This window comes from Muntiacus reevesi, chromosome 2, assembly GCF_963930625.1.
Source record: "Muntiacus reevesi chromosome 2, mMunRee1.1, whole genome shotgun sequence".
NCBI classification, from domain to species: domain Eukaryota; kingdom Metazoa; phylum Chordata; class Mammalia; order Artiodactyla; family Cervidae; genus Muntiacus; species Muntiacus reevesi.
The window spans coordinates 178,967,471-178,994,098 of NC_089250.1; the positions used below are offsets into that span (position 1 = coordinate 178,967,471).

Consider the following 26,628-nt stretch of genomic DNA (forward strand, 5'->3'; position numbering starts at 1 on the left):
TTGGACACAAATATGGAACAGTTTGAACTTTAAAAATTTAGCAGATGTCATTTGTGTGCTTGCTCGTTTTACGTGTGTCTGTTGTGTCTATCTGCAGGGAAAATGCATACTATTTGAAAGTTTTTTTTTTTTTAGTTTTATTTATTTATTTTTTTACTTTACAATACTGTATTGGTTTTGCCATATATTGACATGAATCCGCCGTGGGTGTACAATTTGTTGCAGTTATAGCAAGACCTGGAATCACTCGCTGAGGCACACACAGAACAGTTGGCATTGATTCATCTCAAGCATAGCCCTAAAATAAGGCTTATTTCTAGGAGTCATACATTTAATAAGCTGCTGCTCCCTTTGAGTAACTTTCTCAGGGAAGAGGAGGATAAAGATGCATTTTACTTGCAGGCATCTGTGTGGGCGTTCTGTAAGTGCGTTCTGTAAGGGACTCAGTCCTGAGGGAAAGGGGGCCTTGGGAACACCTGGGAAGGGCAGATGCCCCTGGCAAGCTTCACCCAGTACCCCATGGGCTGGGGCTTCTCCCTTCACAGCTCCTTGCTTGTCCTTCAGTCAACTGAGGGTGAAGGTCACTCTCTTGGTTCCCCCAACACAGAAGCAGTGACTGGGTGAGAAAGGGGCTAAAAATCTCAGACAAACTGCTGTAGGTCATCAGAACTTCACCATTTACCCTGCACTTGGAACCAGGGGATGTTTAAAAAAACAGGCATAATGCTTCATAGACATAGTGCTCAATTGATATTTTGTGCAATGAATGCTTTCACTATCCAGTCTTGACACAACTTATAGAGTAAATATAGAGAATCAAAGATAAAGAAGGGAAACTGGATGAAAGTGATCAAAAGGTACAAACTTCTGGTTATAGATAAATAAGTATTAGAACTATTGTGTAAAACATGATGATTATAGTTGACATTTTTATATAGTACAAGAGAGTAGATCCTAAAAGCTCTCATAAGAGGAAAACAGTATTTTTTCTTTTTCTATCTCTTATGAGTTGATGGATGTTAACTAAACTTACTCTGGTAGTAATATCACATATATGTAAGTCAAATGTTTATACTGTTGATCATTTATATCTCGGTAAAAGAGGAATTAAAACAATTTTTTAAGGTGAATAGTAAGGGAGTAATAGAAATGACTTTATGCCCATGTATTTTATAACATAGTTAAATAGACCAATTTTCTGAAAGTCATAAAGTGTTAAAGTTTAATCAAGGAAACATTGACAGCCTGTCTATCCCTATAGCTATTAAACACATTGAATTTTAGTTAAAAAAAATCAAATATTCACCATGTATAGCTTGTATATTGTTGTAAAGCCTTATTGTCTGTAATGTATCTTGTCTACTTTGCTTCTGTTGTTGGCAGCACTTCATTCATTGGTTCTCTTAACTGTTGCAGATCCCCTTGAAAATAAACAGTCAAGGAATTGTAAGACCGGAAAAACCCATTGTTCTGAAGGTTGTGCTCAGAGATGAGACCATAAGTGGAGCTTGACTTCCCCTAAGAACTGGGCTTTGTTCTTCAAGGAGCTGTGTCCCAGAATTTCAGGGAACTTGATTTACTTTGTGATAAAGCTCAGAAATAAAGATGGGCTTCATCTATTGTACTTGCTGGATGACTAGGGTATCTGCACATTCATTTAGCTTTCTCAGTGTCTGTGTGGTGTTATATGTTGTGCAACATGAAAGAGGCAACTAATGAGGGCCAGATATGTACACTCAGCTTATCTGATTCTCAAAGGACCATATCCACCCACCCCCAGTCAGTAACATCTACTCCTTCAGAGCACTGATCAAGAAAGAAAATGTCTCAACAGTTTTATCAGTGAATTAACAAAGACAAGAATTATTGTGGTGACTAAAGTTCTGACATTTTTTAATAAATCACAGGTTTTATTTTATATATTTCAAACCAAATATTTCATTGGGGAACTCTGTAAACATCTCTTTACAAAAATGTTATCTGATACCATCCTGTACTTTAGGGTAATATGTACAACTAAATCAAGGATAACCAGTGACTAAACACTTGGCCATCACAATTCCTGGTGGGTGGGGCCTTTTTCAATACTGTTGTTTGTTATATTACATAGGCAAGAATTAATCCATAGTGTTTTGCTCATTTCTTAGAAAGTATGGAAGTGAAAGTCACTCAGTTGTGTCCGACTCTTTGTGACCCCATGGACTATATAGTTCATGGAATTGTCCAGGCCAGAACACTGGAATGTATAGCCTTTCCCTTCTCCAGGGGATTTTCCCAACCCAGGGATTGTACCCAGGTCTCCCACATTTCAGGCAGATTCTTTACCAGCTGAACCACAAGGGAAGCCTATAGTACTAGAGTGGGTAGCCTGTCCCTTCTGAAGTGGATCTTCCTGACCCAGTAATTGAACCAGGGTCTCCTGAATTGCAGGTGGATTCTATACTAACTGAGCTATCTTTCATGGTTTAAATCTACTTTTGGGGGACACATATTTTCTGAAACAACAGCCACACATATGTTATTAGTTTTGATTAAAAGTTTTCATTTCATCTCCCCTGATATTTCTTGAAGGCAGGAAATAGGTTTTCTTAAATTTTGTTTTCCACTCTCAATTGCCAACAGTCTTAACATAATGAACGTGGAATAAAAGATGGTTGATTGATCAGTTGATTGGGGAGAAAGGCTAAAATCACTGGTAAGTTTCAGTTGATATCAGAAGCTGTACACAGCCTTTCCTTTCCCTTTTCTGCCCCTTCCATTCACAACCCCTTCCTTGCTAGGGTTTTCCTAGCTAGTCCAGTTCTAAAGTCATTGGGGGAGCACAGAAGGCAGATAGGGGTGTGGGCAGAGAAGGGGAACTCAGTGGCTCCATGTTGGAGACTGGGGGTGGGGGACAGTGTCCACAGGAGCCAGCATGGGTGTGAGTGTCCAGGCAGGGAGCAAAGAGTGTCTGCTCAGAAAAGCAGTCTGGCCAGGGCTGTTCAGTTCAGTTCAGCCACTCAGTCGTGTCCGACTGTTTGTGACCCCATGAGCTGCAGCACGCCAGGCCTCCCTGTCCAACACCAACTCCTGGAGCCCACCCAAACTCATATCCATTGAGATAGTGATGCCATCCAACCATCTCACCCTCTGTCGTCCCCTTCTCCTCCTGCCCTCAATCTTTCCCAGCATCAGGGTCTTTTCAAACGAGTCAGCTCTTCACACCAAGTGGCCAAAGTATTGGAGTTTCAGCTTTAACATCAGACCTTCCAATGAAAACCCAGGACTGATCTCCTTTAGGATGGACTGGTTGGATCTCCTTGCAGTCCCAGGGACTCTCAAGAGTCTTCTCCAACACCACAATTCAAAAGCATCCAGAGCCTAAATAGGGTGTGGAGAACCATGGGGGGAGAGGAGGATATTGGGGGTGGAAAGAGACTAAGTGGCAATAGCTACACAAAGGAAGGTTGATTAAGCAAGTTTAACATATTATGGATAATGGAAGACAGGGTTTTCCCTGTTAAGAGAAGGCAGTCCCTGGTCCAGGAAAGGGGAAACCAGAAGAAACCCCATGGAGTCAGAGATTGATACTGCATGTATCAGTGTACCTCCTTGCTTTTCTTTGTAGACAGATGATAGCTAGTTAGTTGGATGATATGCTATAGATAGACAGGTGATATAGATAGATAGATGACAATATAGATAATGTGTGTCTGTGTGGTAGGTGGGGGAAGGTAGGGTTGGACGTCCTGCTCAGGACCCCGAGCTCATACAGCTGGACAGACCCCCCCTAGCCCCAATTAGATTCCAGGAAATAATGTCCTGAACATTTATGACTCAGTGGCTCCTCACACAGCAGGTGGAAAAGGAGGCATTTAAACCTAATTAGAAGGAAAAAGGTGAAGTTTCAGAGTCAGCAAACTCCCAGCCTTTTATTTATTTTTCAACTACAACTTGAACTCATGTCTCCTTTTGCTAAGAAACAACACAGTTCATTACTTGTGCTTACTCTTTTTATTTTTTAATTAATTAATTTATTTTAATTGGAAGCTAATTACTGTACAATATTGTAGTGTTTTTTTTCCATACATCGACATGAATCAGCCATGGGTGTACATGTGTTCCCCATCCTGAACCCCCCTCCCACCTCCCTCCCCATCCCATCCCTCAGGGTCATCCCAGTGCACCAGCTCTGAGCACCCTGTCTCATGCATCGAACCTGCACTGGTGAGCTGTTTCACATATGATAATATACATGTTTCAATGCTATTCTCTCAAATCATTCCACCCTCGCCTTCTCCTGCAGAGTCCAAAAGACTGTTCTTTACATCTGTGTCTCTTTTGCTTTCTCGCATATAGGGTCATCACTACCATCTTTCTAAATTCCATATGTATGTGTTAATATACTGTATTGGTGTTTTTCTTTCTGACTTCACTCTGTATAATAGGTTCCAGTTTCATCCACCTCATTAGAACTGATTCAAATACATCCTTTATAATAGCTGAGTAATATTTCATTGTGTATACATACCACAGCTTTCTTATCCATTCATCTGCCAATGGACATCTAGGTTGCTTCCATGTCCTGGCTATTGTAAACAGTGAGGCGATGAACATTGGAGTACATGTGTCTCTTTCAATTCTGGTTTCGTCCATGTGTATGCCCAGCAGTGGGATTGCTGGGTCATATGGCAGTCCTTTTTTAATTTTTTCCATTTATTTTTATTAGTTGGAGGCTAATTACTTTACAGTACTGTAGTGGTTTTTACCGTACATTGACATGAATCAGCCATGGGTTTACAAGTGTTCCCCATCCTGAACCCCCCTCCCACTTCCCTCCCCATCCCATCCCTCTGGGTCATCCCAGTGCACCAGCCCTGAGCACTTATCTCATGCATCCAACCTGGACTGGTGATCTGTTTCACACTTGATAATATTCATGTTTCGATGCTGTTCTCTCAGATCCTCCCAGCCTCGCTTTCTCCCATAGAATCCAAAAGTCTGTTCTATACATCTGTGTCTCTTTTTCTGTCTTGCATATGGGGTTATTGTTACCATCTTTCTAAATTCCATATATATGCGTTAGTATACTGTGTTGGTGTTTATCTTTCTGACTTACTTCACTCTGTATAATGGGCTCCAGTTTCACCCATCTCATTAGAACTGATTCAAATGAATTCTTTTTAATGGCTGAGTAATATTTCATTGTTTATACATACCACAGCTTCCTTATCCATTCGTCTGCTGATGGGCATCTAGGTTGCTTCCATTGTAAACAGTGCTGCGATGAACATTGGGGTACATGTGTCTCTTTCAGACCTGGTTTCCTCAGTGTGTATGCCCAGGAGTGGGATTGCTGGGTCATAAGGAAGTTTTATTTCCAGTTTTTTAAGGGATTTCCACACAGTTCTCCATAGTGGCTGTACTAGTTTGCATTCCCACAAACAGTGTAAGAGGGTTCCCTTTTCTCCACACCCTCTCCAGCATTTATTGCTTGTAGACTTTTGGATAGCAGCATATGGCAGTTCTATTTCTGGTTTTTTAAGGAATCTCCACACTGTTCTCCATAGTGGCTGTACTAGTTTGCATTCCCACCAACAGTGTAAGAGGGTTCCCTTTTCTCTGTACACTCTCCAGTGATTATTGCTTGTAGACTTTTCTGACCTGTGTGAGATGGTACATTATTGTGGTTTTGATTTGCATTTCTCTGATAATGAGTGATGTTGAGCATCTTTTCATGTGTTTGTTAGCCATCTTTATGTCTTTGTTATTCCTATCCATGAACATGGTATATTTCTCTATCTATTTGTGTCCTCTTTGATTTCTTTCATCAGTGTTTTATACTTTTCTATACATAGGTCTTTTGTTTCTTTAGGTAGATTTATTCCTAAGTATTTTATTCTTTTCATTGCAATGGTGAATGAAATTGTTTCCTCAATTTCTCTTTCTGTTCTCTCATTGTTAGTGTATAGGAATGCAAGGGATTTCTGTGTGTTAATTTTATATCCTGCAACTTTACTATATTCATTGATTAGCTCTAGTAATTTTCCAGGGGCATGTTTAGGGTTTTCTATGTAGAGGATCATGTAATCTGCAAACAGTGAGAGTTTTGCTTCTTCTTTTCCAATCTGGGTTCCTTTTATTTCCTTTTCTTCTCTGATTGCTGTGGCTGAAAGTTCCAAAACTATGTTGATTAGTAGTGGTGAGAGTGGGCACCCTTGTCTTCTTCCTGATTTTAGGGGAAATGCTTTCAATTTTTCACCATTGAGGATAATGTTTGCTGTGGGTTTTTCATATATGGCTTTTTATTATGTTGAGGTATGTTCCTTCTATGCCTGCTTTCTGGAGAATTTTTATCATAAATGGATGTTGAATTTTGTCAAAGGCTTTTTCTGCATCTATTGAGAAAATCATATGGTTTTTTTCTTTCAATTAGTTAATGTGGTGTATCACATTGATTGATTTGTGATTGTTGAAAAATCTTTGCATCCCTGGGATAAAGCCCACTTGGTCATGATGTATGGTCCTTTTAATATGTTGTTGGATTCTGTTTGCTAGAATTTTGTTAAGGATTTTTGCATCTATGTTCATCAGTGATGTTGGCCTGTTCAGTTCAGTTCAGTCGCTCAGTCATGTCTGACTCCTTGCGACCCCATGAAGCGCAGTACGCCAGGCCTCCCTGTCCATCACCAACTCCCAGAGTCCACCCAAACCCATGTTCATCAAGTTGGTGATGCCATCCAACCCTCTCACCCTCTGTCGTCCCCATCTTCTCCTGCCCTCAATCTTTCCCAACATCGGGGTCTTTTCCAATAAGTCAGCTCTTCTCATCCGGTGGCCAAAGTATTGGAGTTTCAGCTTCAGCATCAGTCCTTCCAATGAACACCGAAGACTGATCTCCTTTAGGATGGACTGGCTGGATCTCCTTGCAGTCCAAGGGACTCTCAAGAGTCTTCTCCAACACCACAGTTCAAAAGCATCAATTTTTCGGCGCTCAGCTTTCTTCACAGTCCAACTCTCACATTCATACATGACTACAGGAGAAACCATAGCCTTGACTAGATGGACCTTTGTTGGCAAAGTAATGTCCCTGCTTTTTAACATGCTGTCTTGGTTGGTTATAACTTTCCTTCCAAGGAGTAAGCGTCTCTTAGTTTCATGGCTGCAGTCACCATCTGCAGTGATTTTGGAGTCCAGAAAAATAAAGTCAGCCACTGTTTCCACTGTTTCCCCATCTATCTGCCATGAAGTGATGGGACTGGATGCCATGATCTTAGTTTTCTGAATGTTGAGTTTTAAACCAACTTTTTCACTCTCCTCTTTCACTTTCATCAAGAGGCTCTTCAGTTCTTCCTACTTTCTGCCATAAGGGTGGTGTCATCTGCATATCTGAGGTTATTGATATTTCTCCTGGCAATCTTGATTCCAGCTTGTGCTTCCTCTAGCCCAGAGTTTTTCATGATGTACTCTGCATTTAAGTTAAATAAGCAGGGTGACAATATACAACCTTGACGTACTCCTTTTCCTATTTGGAACCAGTCTGTTGGTCCATGTCCAGTTCTAACTGTTGCTTCCTGACCTGCACACAGGTTTCCCAAGAGGCGGGTCAGATGGCTTGGTATGCTGATCTCCTTCAGAATTTTCCACAGTTTCCACACAATCAAAGGCTTTGGCATAGTCAATAAAGCAGAAATAGATGTTTTTCTGGAACTCTCTTGCTTTTTTGATGATCCAGCAGATGTTGGCAATTTGATCTCTGGTTTCTCTGCCTTTTCTAAAACCAGCTTGAACTCTGGAAGTTCACAGTTCATATATTGCTGAAGCCTGGCTTGGAGAATTTTAAGCACTACTTTACCAGCGTGTGAGATGAGTGCAATTGTGCGGTAGTTTGAGCATTCTTTGGCATTGCCTTTCTTTCAGATTGGAATGAAAACTGACCTTTTCCAGCCCTGTGGCCACTGCTGAGTTTTCCAAATTTGCTGGCATATTGAGTGCAGCAGTTTCACAGCATCATCTTTCAGGATTTGAAATAGCTCAACTGGAATTCCGTTACCTCCACTAGCTTCATTCGTAGTGATGCTTCCTAAGGCCCACTTAACTTCACATTCCAGGATGTCTGGCTCTAGCTGAGTGATCACACCATCGTGATTTTTTGTGGCATCTTGGTCTGGTTTTGGTATTAGGGTGATGGTGGCCTCATAGAATGAGTTTGGAAGTTTACCTTCCTCGGCAATTTCCTGGAATAGTTTGAGTAGGGTAGGTGTTTTGCTCTTCTCTAAATTTTTAGTAGAATTCAGCTGTGAAGCCATCTGGTCCTGGGCTTTTGTTTCCTGGAAGATTTATGATTACAGTTTCAATTTCTGTGCTTTTGATGGATCTGTTATGATTCTCTACTTCTTCCTGATTCAGTTTTGGAAGGTTATACTTTTCTAAGAATTTGTCCATTTCTTCCAAGTTGTCCATTTTATTGGCATATCATTGCTGATAGTATTCTCTTTTGATCGTTTGTATTTCTGTGTTTGCCTTTGTGTTGTGATTTCTCCATTTCACTTATTATTTTGTTGATTTGATTCTTCTCCCTTTTTTTCTTGGTGAGTCTGGCTAATGGTTTGTCTATTTTATTTATCTTCTCAAAGAACCAGTTTTTACCTTTGTTGATTTTTGCTATGGTCTCCTTTGTTCCTTTTTCATTTATTTCTGCCCTAATATTTATGATTTCTGTCCTTCTACTAACCCTGGGGTTCTTAATTTCTTCTATTTCTAGTTGCTTTAGGTATAGAGTTAGGTTATTTATTTGATTTTCCTCTTGTTTCTTGAGGTAAGCTTATATTGCTATGAACCTTCCCCTTAGCACTGATTTTACTGAATCCCATAGGTTTTGGATTGTCACATTTTCATTTTCATTCATTTCTATGCATATTTTGATTTTTTATTGTTTTCTGTGATTTGTTGGTTATTCAGAAGCGTGTTGTTTAGCCTCCATATGTTTGTATTTTTAGTAGTTTTTTTTTCCCCTGTAGTTGACATCTAATCTTACCAAATTGTGATCATAGAGGATGCTTGGAATGGTTTCAGTTTTTTTGAATTTACCAAGGCTAGATTTGTGGCCCAGGATGTGATCTATCCTGGAGAAAGTTCTGTGTGCACTTGAGAAAAAGGTGAAATTCATTGTTTTAGGGTGAAATGTCCTATAGATATCAATTAGGTCTAGCTGGTCCATTGTATCATTTAAGGTTTGTGTTTCCTTGCTAATTTTCTGTTTAGTTGATCTATCCATAGGTGTGAGTGGGGTAGTAACATCTCCCACTGTTATTGTGTTACTGTTAATTTCCCCTTTCAATGTATGGCAAAACCACTACAATATAGTAAAGTAATTAGCCTCCAACTAATAAAAATAAATGAAAAAAAAATTTCCCCTTTCATACTTGTTAGCATTTGCCTTACATATTGTGGTGCTCCTCTGTTGGGTGCATATATGTTTATAATTGTTATATCTTCTTCTTGGATTGATCCTTTGATTATTATGTAGTGTCCTTCTTTGTCTCTTTTCACAGCCTTTATTTCAGAGTCTATTTTATCTGCTATGTGTATTGCTACTCCTGCTTTCTTTTGGTCTCCATTTGCATGAAATATCTTTTCCCAGCCCTTCACTTTCAGTCTGTATGTGTCCCTTGTTTTGAGGTGGATCTCTTGTAGGCAGCATATACAGGGGTCTTGTTTTTTTATCCATTCAGCCAGTCTTTGTCTTTTGATCATAAGAGACTACTATCAGCAACTATATGCCAATAAAATGGGCAGCTTGGAAGAAATGGACAAATTCTTAGAAAACTACAACTTTCCAAAACTGAACCAGGAAGAAATAGAAAATCTTAACAGACCCATCACAAGCACGGAAATTGAAACTGTAATTGGTGCCCTTCCCAGGCCTGAGCAGCTCAGGCGACCAGGTGCTTGGGGAGCGCACTCTCCCCAGGCAGGCAGTACATCTTATCACCTCCCCGGTTCCATCTGTTTGATTCCCTAAGTGCTCAACACAAGTGCCATCTCGGGTGTGCCGTGTGTTTCCTCTGGAGAGCTGATCTCTGGCTGCGGCCCTCCTGCTGGGTGTCAACCATCCAGGATCCCAGGAAGACGTGGTTAGCAACTGGGAGCCTGCTCACAGTTTGGTAGAGGATGTTGTCTCTGGGCTCGAGATTGCCTCTTACCTTCCAGCTCTGGCTATCACCCGCCTGCCTCTCTGCCTTCGGTGGGGGATGGGCGGGTCTGCAGCCAGCTAGGTCTCCTCTGTTCATTTGCTCAGTCCTTTGTTCTGTGAGCGGGCCGGCAGTGCCTTAGGTTAGAGCTTTTCATGGGAAAGTTACCTCTCTTTCTCTCTCTCTCTTTTTTTCTCTATCTCTGGCTATCCCACAGTTTCTGTTGCTATCTCATGCTAGCTCCCTCAGATTGTCCTCAGGGCATTCAGTCCCAGTCGTCTAAGTAATGGAGCCCGCGCCTCCCTGTTCAGCCCCCGCTTGCTGGTGGCAGATGCAAGCATCTGGGCTACTTCTCCACTGGGAATTGAGGTTGGGCACGTAATCTGTGGGGTTTCTTTTTTTCCTCTCCTGGTTATGTTGCCCTCTGAGATTCCAAAACTCCCCAAAGACCTGCTGGTGAGCAGGTTTCCTGGTGTTTGGAAACTTCTCCTCCTTCACTACTCCCTCCCTGGGACAGGCCTCCATCCCTAACTCCTTTGTCTCTCTTTTTATTTTTTATATTTGAAGAGAATGGGCTGCCTTTTTGGGTGCCTGGTGTCCTCTGCCAGCATTCAGAAGTCGTTTTGTGGAATTTGCTCATCTTTCAAGTATTCTTTTGATGAATTTGTGGGGGAGAAAGTGGTCTCCCCTTCCTATTCCTCTGCCATCTTAGGACTGCCCTCTTGTGCTTACTGAATAATGCTTGCCCTTTTTGGCTGCTACTTAAACTCGTATGAGCTCATGTGAGTGAACATTTCTAGAGGGTTTGCTAAGGATCAGGCGTGTGATGGACAAGGTCACATGTTCTCTTCCCCCAGTGACACCAGGACTCTGACTTGCAGGTTCAGGCCCCAAGCCCCTCAGGTCACAGATCAGGGTCTGGTCTGATCTGGGTTCCTATAGGAAGGGAAAGACATAATTATTAACCCTCATTCTACACATCAGGCAACTGAAGCTGAAAAGGTTTTAATAACCCACCTAGGGCCTGCACATCAGTCACATTCTATGGATGCCTTCTAGGCAGCTGTGTACACAATAGAGAGAATAGGTATCCCGGGAGCCCAGACAAACCCCAGGGACCTGGTGGACAAGGTTCCCAACCATACCCTTTGCTTGCCCTCTCTGCCTCTGGCAAATTCTCACAGACTATTAAGTAACATTGGGAGCACAAAGTCAAATCCCAGAAATTTTACTACGTTACAACCACTGGGATGGTTATTTTTTTAAAGGGAAAACGAAAGTGTTGGTGAGGATGTAGAGGAAATGTGGAAACCTCATCTGTTGCTGGTGAGGATGTATAAATACAGCCACTGTGTGGAACAGTTTGGCAGCTCCTCCAGTCGTTGAGCATAGAATTACCAGCAACTGCACTCCTGGGTAGATGCCTAAGCGAACTGAACACAAATTCTCAAACAAAGACGTATACCTGCTTGTTTATAACACCACTCTCCACAATAGCTAAAGGGCAGAAATAAGGCAAGCCAGTGGATGAATGGATAAACAGACCATGATGTATCCATATAGTAGTTGTTTCTTCAGTCATCAAAGGTGTGAAATACTAATAATGGTACAAGAGTGATTAACTTTTAAAATGCATAAATGTGTGCTTGCTTCAGCAGCACATATACTAAAATTAGAACGATACAGAGAAGATTAGCTTGGCCCCTGAGCAAGGATGACATGCAAATTCATGAAGCGTTCCATATTTTTAAACAGACACTTCTCCAAAGAAGACATACAGATGGCTAACAAACACATGAAAAGATGCTCAACATCACTCATTATCAGAGAAATGCAAATCAAAACCTCAATGAGGTACCATTACATGCCAGTCAGGATGGCTGCTATCCAAAAGTCTACAAGCAATAAATGCTGGAGAGGGTGTGGAGAAAAGGGAACCCTCTTACACTGTTGGTAGGAATGCAAACTAGTACAGCCACTATGGAGAACAGTGTGGAGATTTCTTTAAAAACTGGAAATAGAACTGCCATATGACCCAGCAATCCCACTGCTGGGCATACACACCAAGGAAAACAGATCTGAAAGAGACACGTGTACCCCAATGTTCATCGCAGCACTGTTTATAATAGCCAGGACATGGAAGCAACCTAGATGCCCATCAGGAGACGAATGGATAAGGAAGCTGTGGTACATATACACCATGGAATATTACTCAGCCATTAAAAAGAATTCATTTGAATCAGTTCTAATGAGATGGATGAAACTGGAGCTCATTATACAGAGTGAAGTAAGCCAGAAAGATAAAGAACATTACAGCATACTAACACATATGTATGGAATTTAGAAAGATGGTAATGATAACCCTATATGCAAGACAGAAAAAGACACACAAATGTACAGAACAGACTTTTGGACTCTGTGGGAGAAGGTGAGGGTGGGATGTTTCGAGAGAACAGCATCGAAACATGTATATTATCTATAATGAAACAGCTCACCAGCCCAGGTTGGATGCATGAGACAGTGCTCAGGGCTGGTGCACTGGGAAGACCCACAGGGATCGGGTGGAGAGGGAGGTGGGAGGGGAGATCGGGATGGGGAATACATGTAGATCCATAGTTGATTCATGTCAGTGTATGACAAAAACTACTACAAAACTGTAAAGTAATTAGCCTCCAACTAATAAAAATAAATGGAAAAAATAAAATAAAATGCATAAATGTAAGAATTCACACACAAGAGATAAGAAAGCCTTCCTCAGCAATCAATGCAGAGAAATAGAGGAAAACAACAGAATGGGAAAGACTAAAGTTCTCTTCAAGAAAATTAGAGATACCAAGGGAACATTTCATGCAAAGAGGGTTCGATAAAGGACAGAAATGGTATGGACTTAACAGAAGCAGAAGATATTAAGAAGAGGTGGCAAGAATACACAGAAGAACTCTACAAAAAAGATCTTCACGACCCAGGTAATCATGATGGTGTGATCACTCACCTAGAGCCAGACATCCTGGAATGTGAAGTCAAGTGGGCCTTAGAAAGCATCACTATGAAAAAAAAAAAAAAAAGAAAGAAAGCATCACTATGAACAAAGCTAGTGGAGGTGATGGAATTCCAGTTGAACTATTTCAAATCCTGAAAGATGATGCTGTGAAACTGCTGCACTCAATATGCCAGCAAATTTGGAAAACTCAGCAGTAGCCACAGGACTGGAAAAGGTCAGTTTTCATTCCAATCTGAAAGAAAGGCAATGCCAAAGAATGCTCAAACTACTGCACAATTGCACTCATCTCACATGCTGGTAAAGTAATGCTCAAAATTCTCCAAGCCAGGCTTCAGCAATACATGAACTGTGAACTTCCAGATGTTCAAGCTGGTTTTAGAAAAGGCAGAGAAACCAGAGATCAAATTGCCAACATCCGCTGGATCATCAAAAAAGCAAGAGAGTTCCAGAAAAACATCTATTTCTGCTTTATTGACTATGCCAAAGCCTTTGATTGTGTGGATCACAATAAACTGTGGAAAATTCTGAAAGTGATGGGCATACCAGACCACCTGACCTGCCTCTTGAGAAACCTGTGTGCAGGTCAGGAAGCAACAGTTAGAACTGGACATGGACCAACAGACTGGTTCCAAATAGGAAAAGGAGTACTTTAAGGCTGTATATTGTCACCCTGCTTATTTAACTTAAATGCAGAGTACATCATGAGAAACGCTGGGCTGGAGGAATCACAAGCTGGAATTAAGATTGCCGGGAGAAATATCAATAACCTCAGATATGCAGATGACACCACCCTTATGGCAGAAAGTAGGAAGAACTGAAGAGCCTCTTGATGAAAGTGAAAGAGGAGAGTGAAAAAGTTGGTTTAAAACTCAACATTCAGAAAACTAAGATCATGGCATCCAGTCCCATCACTTCATGGCAGATAGATGGGGAAACAGTGGAAACAGTGGCTGACTTTATTTTTCTGGACTCCAAAATCACTGCAGATGGTGACTGCAGCCATGAAATTAAAAGATGCTTACTCCTTGGAAGGAAAGTTATGACCAACCTAGACAGCATATTAAAAAGCAGAGACATTACTTTGCCAACAAAGGTCCATCTAGTCAAGGCTATGGTTTTTCCAGTAGTCATGTATGGATGTGAGAGTTGGACTATAAAGAAAGCTGAGCGCCAAAGAATTGATGCTTTTGAACTGTGGTGTTGGAGAAGACTCTTAAGAGTCCCTTGGACTGCAAGGAGATCCAACCAGTCCATCATAAAGGAGATCAGTCCTGGGTGTTCATTGGAAGGACTGGTGCTGAAGCTGAAACTCCAATACTTTGGCCACCTGATGAGAAGAGTTGATTCATTGGAAAAGACCCTGATGCTGGGAAATATTGAGGGCAGGAGGAGAAGGGGACGACAGAGGATGATATGGTTGAATGGCATCACCGACTCAATGGACATGGGTTTGGGTGGAGTCCGGGAGTTGGTGATGGACAGGGAGGCCTGGTGTGTTGCGATTCATGGAGTTGCAAAGAGTTGGACACGACTGAGCGACTGAACTGAACTGAACTGAACACACAAGAGACCACACATTATATGATTTCATTTATATGAAACATTTGGAACAGGCAAATCCATGAAGACAGAATGTCCATCAGTGGTGGACAGGGGCTGGGAGAGAAGAGAGTTGGGAGGAACTGCTCATGGGCTCAGGAGTGCCCTCTGGTGGAACGGAAGTGTGCTGGAACTAGAGGAGGTGGTGGCACTGCACTGTGAATGTGCTAAATGGCCCCGAATGGTTGATGTCATGCCGTGTCAGTGTGACCTTGGTAAATGTTTTTAATCTCAGGACTGTACCCTAACGAATTCAAGACAGGTCACTGTAATACCACAAAGCCCTGTAGCTTTTCCCAGACATCCTGCACATCCTTCAGGTCCCTGCTGAGCTGTCCAGGGTGGAATCTTAGTTCTCGAATTACAAGATCCCTAGCTTGGCCTGTGATCCAATCACTTCATTATTAGTAATAAAAATTGGTTGTATTAGACACTGTGCTTTGCAACCAAGAAATAAACATGCTCAGCAATGATAATGATAAGATAGACCATTCTCACAGCCTCAAATGCCCTCTCTCCTTCTCTCCTTAGGCAAATTTTGCTCTGTTCCTGGTACTGCAAGCAGTGTCATCTCCTCTGGGAAGCCCACCCATCCCTATAGAGGCTCTGGATCCCACTCATCTCTGCCTTTCCCATCTTCCCGATGCCGTTGGAGATGTCTGCCTGCATGGAGTACCCTGCTTAGGTAAGTGCTGTTTGTGACAGTCTTGTTCACACTTTGTCCCCATGGTGCATCATAGCTCTGGACACAGCAAAGACCAGTTCAGACTGATACACAGGGCATACGAACATGCAGATAACTGTGTGTCCAATCAGAATTGGGCATCTTGTGTTGGAGTCCAGGTGTGGGCTGGAATTGGCTGGGCAGGGCCCCTGGAATAAGTCACTTGACTTGGCAGGCACATGGTGACATGTCTACTTAGAAATCTCTTGGAACTGTATGCACTAATGAGGAGTATTTGTTTATTTTCTGGGGATTTGGTTTATTTTTTCCATCTGATTATCACAGGAACTGATGTTGTAACTAAAGGTGAAGAACTCAGTTTTTGAACCTAGTTGATCTCAGTTGAATGAACCCACTGAATGAACCCATGTTGGTCAGTTCAAACAACCTCAAATGGTCAAAAATATTCAATTTATTCAGTGATTTTTTGAATTGTTCACCTGGTATCCACAAGCTGTGTTACTGCCAGAAACAAGTAATGACGTTCTTTTTGTTTCCAGCATAAAATTAATTGATGGGATTTTATGTACTTAAAGAGTGTTACAAATTTTGAAAAGACTGTATGTACATGTGGTAAAGTGGCATAAGCAGATAATGCTTTTATAGTATGAATGATGTTCTGTAAGGTGATTTTGGTAGATACTTTTATCACATTAAGGAAATTCCTTGCTATTAGTAGTTTGCATTCTTCTTCTATCATAAATGATATAGTGAATATTAACAAATGCATTTTCTGAAGCTATTGGGATGATAAGACTTTTCTCTTTTAATCAATTAACCTGATAACTAATTTTATATTAATTCTGTGTTAACCACCCTTGAGTTCCAGAGTAAAATCCAACTTGGTCATGGTGTATCATTGTTGCTGGATTTGACTGGCTTTATTTTGGTTAGGATTTTTGTGTTGAAGCCCATGAATGAGACTGAAATGCAGTCTTTCCTTCTTGTCCCATTTTTATCCTATTTGAGTCAAGTTCATACTGTCCTCATAGAGTGAGCTGGCCATGATTGGATTGATTATATGTGACAACTCAGAATCTTAGCTTCACCTCTGCGATGGCATCCTCTCAGCTGGCCGCCAATGGCTCTGCCTCCTAGCACTTATGCCCCATTTAACCCCCTCCCACTGGTGAGGCTGGGATAGGTGACTTGCTTCTAATGAGTAGAATATTAATTGGGTGCCCCCTCACTCCCTCACTCTGTGGGAAGTGACTGACATGTTGTGAGCTGCTCTGTGGAATGACCCTGGCGGCAGAGATCTGAGGGGCTTCTGGGCCACAACCAGTGAGGAACTGAATCCTCGAGTTTGTGAGGATCTGAACCCTGCCAGACCACCTGGAGGACCTGAAAGTGGGTCCTTCCCCAGGTGAGACTTTGGATGAGAGGCAGCCCAGCCTGACAGCAGGACTGTCACCTCATGAGAAAGCTTGAGCCAGAGGCTCCCAGGTAAGTCACACCTGGACTCCCAGCCCAAGGAGCTGTGACACAGTAAATGCTTGTTGTTTCAAGGGGTTATATTTGGGGGTAATCTGCTAGACAGCATAGAGAACTAGTGTACCTGCCCTGGTCTCTGTTCCTGCCACAACTACACGGACCATCATTGCTCAGATTCCAACTGAATTTGTCCAGTGAAGCCAAACTGTACCTCTCAACCTAGCAGTTCTTATGTAATACAGAAGTTTTAGAGAATAGCTTCCCTGTGGGAGGAATATTTTTGCAAAGGGAGAGGGAAATCAACGAATACCCTCTTCCCCCTTCCTTCCCTTGGATGGGCTGCATCTTCTGAGTGGTTGTATGGCCTCTCAGAAAATGGTCAGGTGGTCAAAGAGTTGGTTGCTTTTGATACCAAGTGTTGACCAGGTTGGTTAATGAATCTGGTATAGATTCTCCTTCCACGCTTTGTTCCTATTTTCCTTCACTCTTCCTCCTATAGATCAAATTTCCCAGAAGACAGTAGCATAAAAGTCTGTATTTCAAGCTCTCCTTTCTTGGGAAAGCAGGTTAAGATCTATGTGTTTCTTGAAGCTTACTGTAAAACTCGTCTGATGTGATTTTTCTTTGTGGGACGATTTTAACTTCCACTTATTTTTAAAGGAGTTTTTGTACTATTTATATTTCTTGTTTGGCTGGTGTTGGTCAATTTTGTTTTCCTAGGAGTCAGCCTATTGCTTTGAATATATCAGCAAATGTTTTTTCACAATTCTTAGCAACAATTGAATTAATAGATAAGATTTTTCTTGAGTTTTACTTTATCCTATCAATTTCAGATATTCAGATCAGCCTGGGCATATGTAGTTTTTAATGTCCCCCTTGCACTTCAATGATAATGAATATCATGTTCTGAGTGTTACTATGTTTCTACCTGAGAACTGGGATCATGTGGAAGTGGGACCGTCCCCCCCACCTATATGTTGAGGACAAGGGTCAGTAGGGAAGATGGTGACCTGGCTGACTCCCAGAGGAAGTCTAGGAATTCACCAGATGGAAGATGAATTGAACCCATTTCAGATGGAAGACGGTTGTGCAGACACATGAAGACCCAGTTGTCTGCAGAGCTTAGGGACAGTACATCATATTATTTTCTTAAAACATCATGTTTACACTGGAAGTGGACTGACTCAAGGTTGAAGAAGTCAGCTGTGGCCAGATGTACATGGGTCTTTTTTCACTATTTAATTATTAATTTATTTTAAAATATTTTAAGAAATTGAGTTGTTATAAACATTGTTTCTGTTCAGTCACTCAGTCATGTCCAACTCTTTGCACCTCATGGACTGCCGAACGCCAGACTTCCCTATCTTTCACCAACTCCTGGAGCTTGCTCAAACTCATGTCCATTTAGTTGGTGATGCCATCCAGCCATCTCATCCTCTGTCGTCCCCTTCTCCTCCTGCTTTCAATCTTTCCCAGCATCAGGGTCTTTTCTAATGAGTCAACTCTTCTCATCAGGTGGCCAAAGTATTGGAGCTTCAATTTCAGATTCAGTCCTTCCAATGAATATTGAGGGTTGATTTCCTTTATCATTGACTGATTTGATCTCCTTGCAGTCCAAGGGACTCTCAGGAGTCTTCTCTAGAACCACAGTTCAAAAGGATCATTTCTTTGGCGCTCAGCGTTCTTTATAGTCCAAGTCTCACATCCATACATGACTACTGGGAAACCCATAGCTTAGAGTATATGGACCTTTGTTGGCAGAGTAATGTCTATGCTTTTTAATACACTCTAGATTTGTCATAGCTCTTCTTCCAAGGAGCACGCATATTTTAATTTCATGTCTGCAGTCACCATCTGCAGTGATTTTGGAGCCAAAGAAAATAAAGTCTCTCATTGTTTCCATTTTTTCCCTATATATTTACATAAAATTTTATGTTAGTTTCAGGCATACAGAAAACAAACAGGTGGTTGCCACAGGGGAGGAGGATTGAGGCACAAACAAAATAGGTGAAAGGAATTAAGAGGTACAAGCTTCCATACATGTTGTATTAGTTTCAGGTATACAACATAGTGATTCCATATTGTAATACATTACAATTTGATCACCTCAATAAGACCAGCATGAATCTGTCACCATATACATTTGTGACTGTACTATTGACTTTATTCCCTATGTGAACATTACATCCCAGTGACTTGTGTATTTTCTATCTGGAGGTTTGTACCTCTTAATTCTCTTTATCTATATGATTTGTGACTATTCATTAGAAGGACTGATGGTGAAGCTGAAGCTCCAATAGTTTGTCCACCTGATTCAATGAGCCGACTCATTTGAAAAGACCCTGATGCTGGGAAAGACGGAGACAGGAGAAGGGGACGACAAAGGACGAGATGGTTGCATGGCATCACTGACTCAGTGGACATGTTTTTGACAAACCCTGGGAGATGGTGAAGGACAGGGAAGCCTGGCGTGCTGAAGCACATGGGGTTGCAAAGCGTCAGACACGACTGAACAATTTAATTAATTAATTCCCTTCCTCGTGGTCTTCTGAAACAACAAGCAAATGAAATTATACTGCAATTGTTTTTTTTTTATGTCTGACTCATTTCACTTAGCATAATACCCCAGGTCAATGTTTAAAAACCAAACACTTGATTAAAAAGTGGGCAGAAAACCTGAATAGACATTTTAAAGATGGCATACAGATTGCAATAGGCACATGAAAATGTGTTCAGAGTCACTCATCATCAAGAAATGGAAGTCAAACCCTTAATGAGATACCACCTCACACCCATCCAAGTGACAAATTATCAAGGAAACAAGAAACAACAAATGTGGGCGATGATGTGGAGAAAAGGGAACTCTTCTGCACTGTTGCTTGGAATGTAACTTGGGGCAGCCACAGCAGAAGATAGCATGGAGATTCCTCAAAAAGCCAGAAAGAGAGCTACCATAAAATCCAGCAGTTCCACCTCTGGCCATTTATCTCAAGCAAGGGCTACTTTGAATATGTGCCCCTATGCTCAGTGCAGCACTGTTTATAACAGTCAAGATATGAAAGTGACCTAAACGTCCAACATGGGTCTTGATTGCTGCCCCAGTGGAAGTGGTTGGAGAGATTTGAACAACAGAGGAAAGATGCCTGACCCATGTTTTACCAGGCTCTGTCTGGTGGCAGAGTAGGGAATTTCCTGCATGAGGACAGTCTAGGGCCGGATAAAACTCCTTAGCAGGTTACTGCACTGACAAGGAGAGACAGCCAACACTTTGCTCCTCTTTTGCAGCTAATCTGTGATGCTCATCCATTCCCTCATTTTACACTTCCTGTGTCATTAACTCCCTTCCTTGTGGTCTTCTGAAACTTGCCCCCCTCCGCTGATTCCTCTTTCACTCCTTGGTTTTATTCATCTTTGACTTCCCACTTTCTTGGAAACCCAAATGATTCTGATTGTGACAGGTCAGATCTATTTGCAACATCCTTTATCTGCTGACACCATGAGTTCATGAATACATAAAATTTAGTCTCATGCTCTCTTTTTTGTGGCCACTAACAGCTTCAGCACTTACGACAAGAGTGGAAGCATGACGGATGGTGTGGAAGGAGAAATTTATCCCATAAGAGGTTGACACAACCTGCCAGGTTATTTCAGGAGGCCTCTTGGAATCCAGGCAAGCATGTCTCTGGCACAATGTAGAATTATGAAATATAGCTCCATGCCCTGCATTCGCTGTTTATTGTTTGGGCAAGATTCTTCCCCACCATGAGCTTCTGTTTTTACATCTGTAAAGTGGGAATCAAACAACCCCAGCACTGCTTATCTCAGAGTTTTCAGGAAATCAGTTAAGAGAGATGTGAAAAAACTTTCTTGGCTTCCCTGGTGGCTCAGACCATAAAGAGTCTGCTGCAGAGTGGGAGACCCGGGTTCAATCCCTGGATTGGGAGGATCCCATGGAGAAGAACATGGCACCCACTCCAGTATTGTTGCCTGGAAAATCACATGGATGGAGGAGCCTGGCAGGCTACACTCCATGGGGTCTCAAAGAGTTTGACACAACAGAGAAACTTCACTTTCCTTTTCCTGAAAGAGCTTTCTAAAGTGTAGTGTGCAGTAGAGATGTTAGTGAGTCATTTATCAAGAAAGCGAAGCTCAGGAATGGAGTAGAAAGTGAGCAGCCATGAGGTCCTTCTCATCCTTTTGCTGTGAAGTCCATGGAAGTGCTTCTGCTTAAGGGCACCTGTGTGTGTTTCTTCATGGTGGGATGTGTGTGGGTCAGAAAGAACATCCCCGTACCTCACCCCAGCCCCTATTGACTGGCTTGCTAGGGGCCCTCACCTTGTCTCTGTGTTGGGGCAGAGCTCTGGTCACAGACCTGTGATTTGTGAAATTGGAATCTAACGCATAAATCGATCCAGAGCAACACGGCCTCCCCATACTGTGAGCAATTCTCTCAGCCAATGGAAGTCAAGACAGGCTTCCCAGAAGAGGAGTTACCTCTAAAAGGACAGAAATAGCAGACTGACGGGGCTTCTTGCATCACTGAGTCCCTGACACCATGCTCACCTCTCCTGTTGTCTGAGCCTAATGCCCAATTCCATGTGTGTTCTTTGATTTCCATCTCTGACTGATTGCTAAGGTCTGAAAAGATAAGCTGTGTATAGTTGATGAGGACACTGTGTTTTCAAAACATCTGTAATTAGTTTACTTTGGCTGTACATAACTATTTCTCTCTACCTTCCACGTGGGTGATATCTGGATCTTTGTCAAATCTGCATATGAAACACTTGGAATAGAGCTTTGACCATGCTGAGGCCATTGGTACACAAATGACCAGAGAAGAGACGTGAGGTGCGGGGTGCTCTTCAGGCACATGCCTTCCTTCACAGGCTTCATATGTGAGACTTTTCAAGTCAGGTGTGTCTGCTGTGGAATGAAGGGCACAAAGATCATGCCTTCTGTTATTTCCCCTTTAGAGCAAGGCTGTTTGCCTTTGCTAGGACGTGGCTCTGGCTACACATTTTTCTCAGGACTTGACTAGACAGTTGACACTGGGATAGATTCCAACCAGCTGGACCAGGCCTTGAGGTGAATTGGGAAGGTGATGTCATGTAACACTTAGTGAGAAAACCATCATTTTGGCATATGTTTTGGAGGAAGGTGAAAGTACGTAGTTTCCACGAGGATTGTTTCCAAGAAGAATAAGAAGGCTGTGGGTTTAGCTGAGTGAATTAAGTTGTCAGTACTTATCAGATGACACTGTAATCTCTTCATGGGGGATGTATTTTGTGTTCCTTTCAGTGGGGAATGTATACAGTTGGGTCCTCGTGACAAGCACCTGTGCTTGTTCCTGCTGAGGTGACATGAAGTCCTGGGTTCTTCAGACCCATGGGGGAGCCCCTGGGCAGGGGTAGATATGGGGATAGAAGCCAGAATTTTAACCAATGTGCTGCTTCAGCCTTGGGTTTCACTATTTCAAACAGTGCCTCTCATCATGAAATGGCAAATGTTGAGTATTTGCATTTCAGAGCAGAAGACTTGTTGTCTTTCTTCATATTATTTATAACATGTTTTGACCCATAGCTGTTGGGAAGCTACTTGCAGTCACTGAGCCTCACTTTATATATCTGTAAATGGGGGATTGTAGCATGACTCCCTTTAAAGCTACATAGTGTGTGTGCTTGGAGAAGGCAATGGCAACCCACTCCAGTGTTCTTGCCTCGAGAATCCCAGGGACGGCGGAGCCTGGTGGGCTGCCGTCTATGGGGTCGCACAGAGTCGGACACGACTGAAGCGACTTAGCAGCAGCAGTAGCAGCAGCAGCAGCAGCAGCAGCAGCAGTGTGTGTGCTTAGTCACTCAATCATGTCCCACTCTTTGCAACACCATGGACAGGAGTCCATCAGGCTCCTCTGGCCATGGGATTCTCCAGGCAGGAATACTGGCGTGGGTAGCCATTCCCTTCTCCAGGAGATCTTCCTGACCCAGTGTTCGAACCTGGGTCTCCTGCATTGCAGGCAGGTTGTTTACAGTTGAGCCACCAGGGAAGGCACCGAAAGGGGGCAAGATGTATCAAAATCCCTCAGACTTTCTGACTTTCCCTGAAGATCATCTTCCAGCTTCCCAGGTCTGTCCTTTGTTGGTACTCAAGCTTGCATCCATTTCTCTCCTTTGCTGCCTCTCTCTAGGGCTTCATTTCCCCAAGGATTCCAGAGGTATGCCCTGTACTGGGCTTGATTATGCATCTCACTCCCTCCACCCAGAGGCTGCTCCCAAGGGAGGGGGCTTTATGCCTTCTAGCCAATAGTCCAGCACATTACTGGCACCTGAATTAACTCACTTGGATTGAAGCAATGGACAGATAAATGTGTTCAGACATTTCAATTCTCATTGGAATGTGGATTTTAACAAAGGCCTCCTGGACAAAGTGAACCCCAAGTAGACAAACTTTGATGGTAGAAATTTCATGCTCCATGAGAAGCTCCCAAGGAAATAAAAGTGCAGGAGAGATATTTCAGACTTACTGCATTTTACTAATGAGAATTCCACCCTCTCTGGCCAGTGTGGGACAGACTGGGAACTCTCAGGCCAGAGTGAGGGACATGTGTGAGTATTTCTTCATGGTGAGATGTGTGTGGGTCAGAAAGAACATCCCCGTACCTCACCCTAGAGGTTGCAAGAGGTGAGTATACTTTCTGCAAAGGAGTGAAAGTGAGAAAGGATAAAGGGAGAAGGAAGTGCACAAACACAACTTACATGTCTTATGTTTCTATTAAGTTTTAAGAACATTTGAGGTTTTGTTTTTCACATAATCCATGGTTATTCAGGTCTGGCAGACACAGGACATGATTCAAAGTACTGATAATGAGCACGTGTAACTTCTTGATGCTCAGCCCTCATCCCGCTCCCATCAGGAATTCAGCAAGGGTAGAGGGAGGCCTGGGCTTTTCAGGTGGCCCTAGTAGTTAAGAACTCGTCTGCCATTGCAAGAGACATAAGAGATGCTGGTTCGATCCCTGGGTTGGGAAAATCCCCAGGAAGAGGGCATGGCAACCCACTCCAGTATCCTTGCCTGGAGAATCCCATGGACAGAGGAACCTGGCGGGCTACAGCGCGTGGGTCACAGAGTCAGATATGACTGAAGCGACTTAAGTGCACAAGGGGAGGCCCACCAGCAGGTGATACCAACTGCTACTCTAGGCCTCCTCTGTATCAGCTCCTTGTTACCCAATAAAAATTCCCTGTCTGTGCATGCTAAGTTGCCTCAATTGTGTCCAACTCTTTGCAATGCTGTGGACTGTAGCCCTCCAGGCTCCTCTGTCATGGGATTTTCCAGGGAAGAATACTGGAGTTGGTTGCCATTTCCTCCTCCAGGAGATTTTCCCATTACAGGGATTGAACCTGTGTTTCTTAGGTCTCCTACATTGGCAAGTGGTTTTTTTTTTTCTTTTACCACTAGTGCCACCTGGAAAGCCCCCAAATGCCCTTCCTGTCCAAAAGTGGGAACCCATCTGCTCTGACCCATCCACACCCCACGTTCCCAAGAAATAACATGCCCTCATGTGGTCTTTTTGAAGTCCTGTTGCTGTTCTTGCCACATCACTGGTGGCTGAGGATGTTGGGATCCTCTTGGCCATCGGGCTGCTTTTTTCTCTCTCGTTGCACCCTTTGATCTTGGATCTCAGCATTTCCAGAGAGAAGGGACCATTTGTTGATCTAGAATCTGACTTGCAGGATACTTTGAGGGTGGGACAGGAATGAGCCTGAATTGATACCATTGGTGCAGTCATCACCCTCTCCTCCATGTCCTGCCTCTCCTTCTGGGGCCCTCTTGTCAACAGGATCCTGGTGGATTCTTCTGAAAATACAGAGACAGTGACCAAGGCCCAGTCAGGCCCTCCTTGTGTGTCAACAATTCAGGAAGATGACATGGTCACCAAAGAGCCACTGGGAGAGAGCACACAGGTACCCAGGGGTTTTGCTTCTGCCAATTCAATCTGTCTACTTTTCTGGATGCCCACTCTACAGAAAGCACTCTGCTAGGTACCTGGGACCTGACTGTGGCTAGTATCCAGCATGTGCCCAAGCTCTTGAGCCACTGAGAGGACTAGACTGGGAAACTGACTGTGGTGTGGGAGAGAGTAGAATTGTGTACAGGGGACAGTTCCCCAGAGGAGGAAATTGTTATATCTGCTGAAGGAGGTTGGTTTTGGAAATCTCTAACACAGATGCTCTGTCTGAGCTTTATTTGGAAGCATAATTAAGAGCCTACAAGGGACACAGGGGCATTTCTAGGCAAATAATAATAATAATAATAATAATGGTATGAGTAACAATCAGCACAGCTATCTTGTTTGACCCCGTGGAGGAGATGGCACCTGACTCCAGTATTCTTGCCTGGGAAATCCCATGGGGAGAGGAGCCTGTCGGGCTGCCATCCATGGGGTCACAAAGAGTGGGACACGACTTAGCAACTAACCCACCACCACCATCTTGTTTGAAGGATTTCAAACATTTTGGACTGCAGGCAACCACAGAGATGGGGCAGTTTTGAGGAAAATTAAAGCCAGTGACTTTATTTGAGTTTCTGTAACCTTTGTGCTTACTTCTAATATTGATTGAATTGTTGATTGATTCCCTACAGAATATGAACTCAAGGGAGGTCAAACTGAAGTGCGTGTGATGCTCAGCCAACTACCAAGGCAGAGGGGGCTCCTGCAGGTGGGGCCCGGGTGACCCTTCTATTGGTTGCAGCTCCAGCTCCACCTCCTTTCTCAGTACATAAATCTCCCAACCAGACTGAACCTCCGCCTAATGTGAACAGAAGCTCCACACTCAGAGGCAGGCAGAGGGCAGCACACACAGCTGAGCGGAAACTCAGAGGAGGGAATCGCCAAGAAAGTTGCCATGGAGCTAATCCCAAGCTTTTCTGTGGAAACCTGGGTTCTCCTGGCTACCAGCCTGGTGCTTCTCTATGTGTGAGTAACCGTTAGGCTCATCTCCTCTGTAAGCTGGGTCTTGGGGTGCTAAGCATAAAAGGGGGTTCCCTTAGTTTTTTAAGTTCAATGTAAATGGAGAAGTTGCTGAAGCATCAGGTGCTAGGGGCACCAAATGGGTTATTATTGATCTTACCCACATCTGTTGAAGGAGTTAACTTTACTCCTGAGTTGCTGTTAGCATAGTTAGAAGGGTTTGTGACATTATTTGCTCCTGTGAATGACTCTGATTGACTACCAGTTTGCATGGACCTAGAGTAGTCAACCAGGCAAAGGAGACAAAGTCAAGTAGGCCAATTAAAAACAACTGGCCCATGTGCAGTGTAGTCCTCACTGATTCCCATGGCTGGGAATCCTGGAGGCAAGAAATAACCTGGGTTTTTGCTTCATTCTCTCCAACTTCTGGATTCTGTACCTGTTGCAAGAGACATGAGGAAGGATTGGCCCCTTTGTCACTCAGGAGTTCCTGCTCCGGACCCTCCTTCCAGGTGTCATTTACACAAGGCATGGGGTGCACTCTGACTTTGTTGGGAGGCCCAAGACCAAACACCCTTTTTTTCATACTCAGCCATCCCCCTTTCTGTGCCCCTCTTCAGGGCATCCCTTTCTAAGACTCAGTTCCTGCACTCTGTACTCTGTAGAAATTATCTAGTTTCCAAATGAGAAATCCTAATGTTTGAGGAGACTTTGCAGAAATTTTGAAATT

The 26,628-nt window shown here is 43.0% G+C and overlaps 2 protein-coding genes and 1 non-coding gene across 4 annotated transcripts in view; all 3 read left to right on the forward strand.

Moving 5' to 3' along the window:
• LOC136160331 (cytochrome P450 3A24) overlaps window positions 1–1,522 on the forward strand; it is a 39,793-nt gene extending 38,271 nt beyond the window's left edge. For both annotated transcript variants that reach the window (XM_065923838.1, XM_065923837.1), the window contains one exon: window positions 1,417–1,522. In XM_065923838.1, coding sequence (XP_065779910.1) covers window positions 1,417–1,512 — 96 coding nt within the window. In that variant the 3' untranslated portion in view covers window positions 1,513–1,522. The remainder of the gene's footprint in view (window positions 1–1,416) is intronic.
• A 10,292-nt stretch (window positions 1,523–11,814) lies between these two features.
• On the forward strand, window positions 11,815–11,921 carry LOC136162059 (U6 spliceosomal RNA). The gene has a single exon (XR_010661910.1). It is a non-coding gene; the product is annotated as a U6 spliceosomal RNA (small nuclear RNA).
• Window positions 11,922–25,833: 13,912 nt separating this feature from the next.
• LOC136160334 (cytochrome P450 3A24-like) overlaps window positions 25,834–26,628 on the forward strand; it is a 33,894-nt gene continuing 33,099 nt past the window's right edge. Inside the window, exon 1 of the mRNA XM_065923840.1 lies at window positions 25,834–25,904. Within this exon, the coding sequence (XP_065779912.1) occupies window positions 25,834–25,904 (71 nt within the window). The remainder of the gene's footprint in view (window positions 25,905–26,628) is intronic.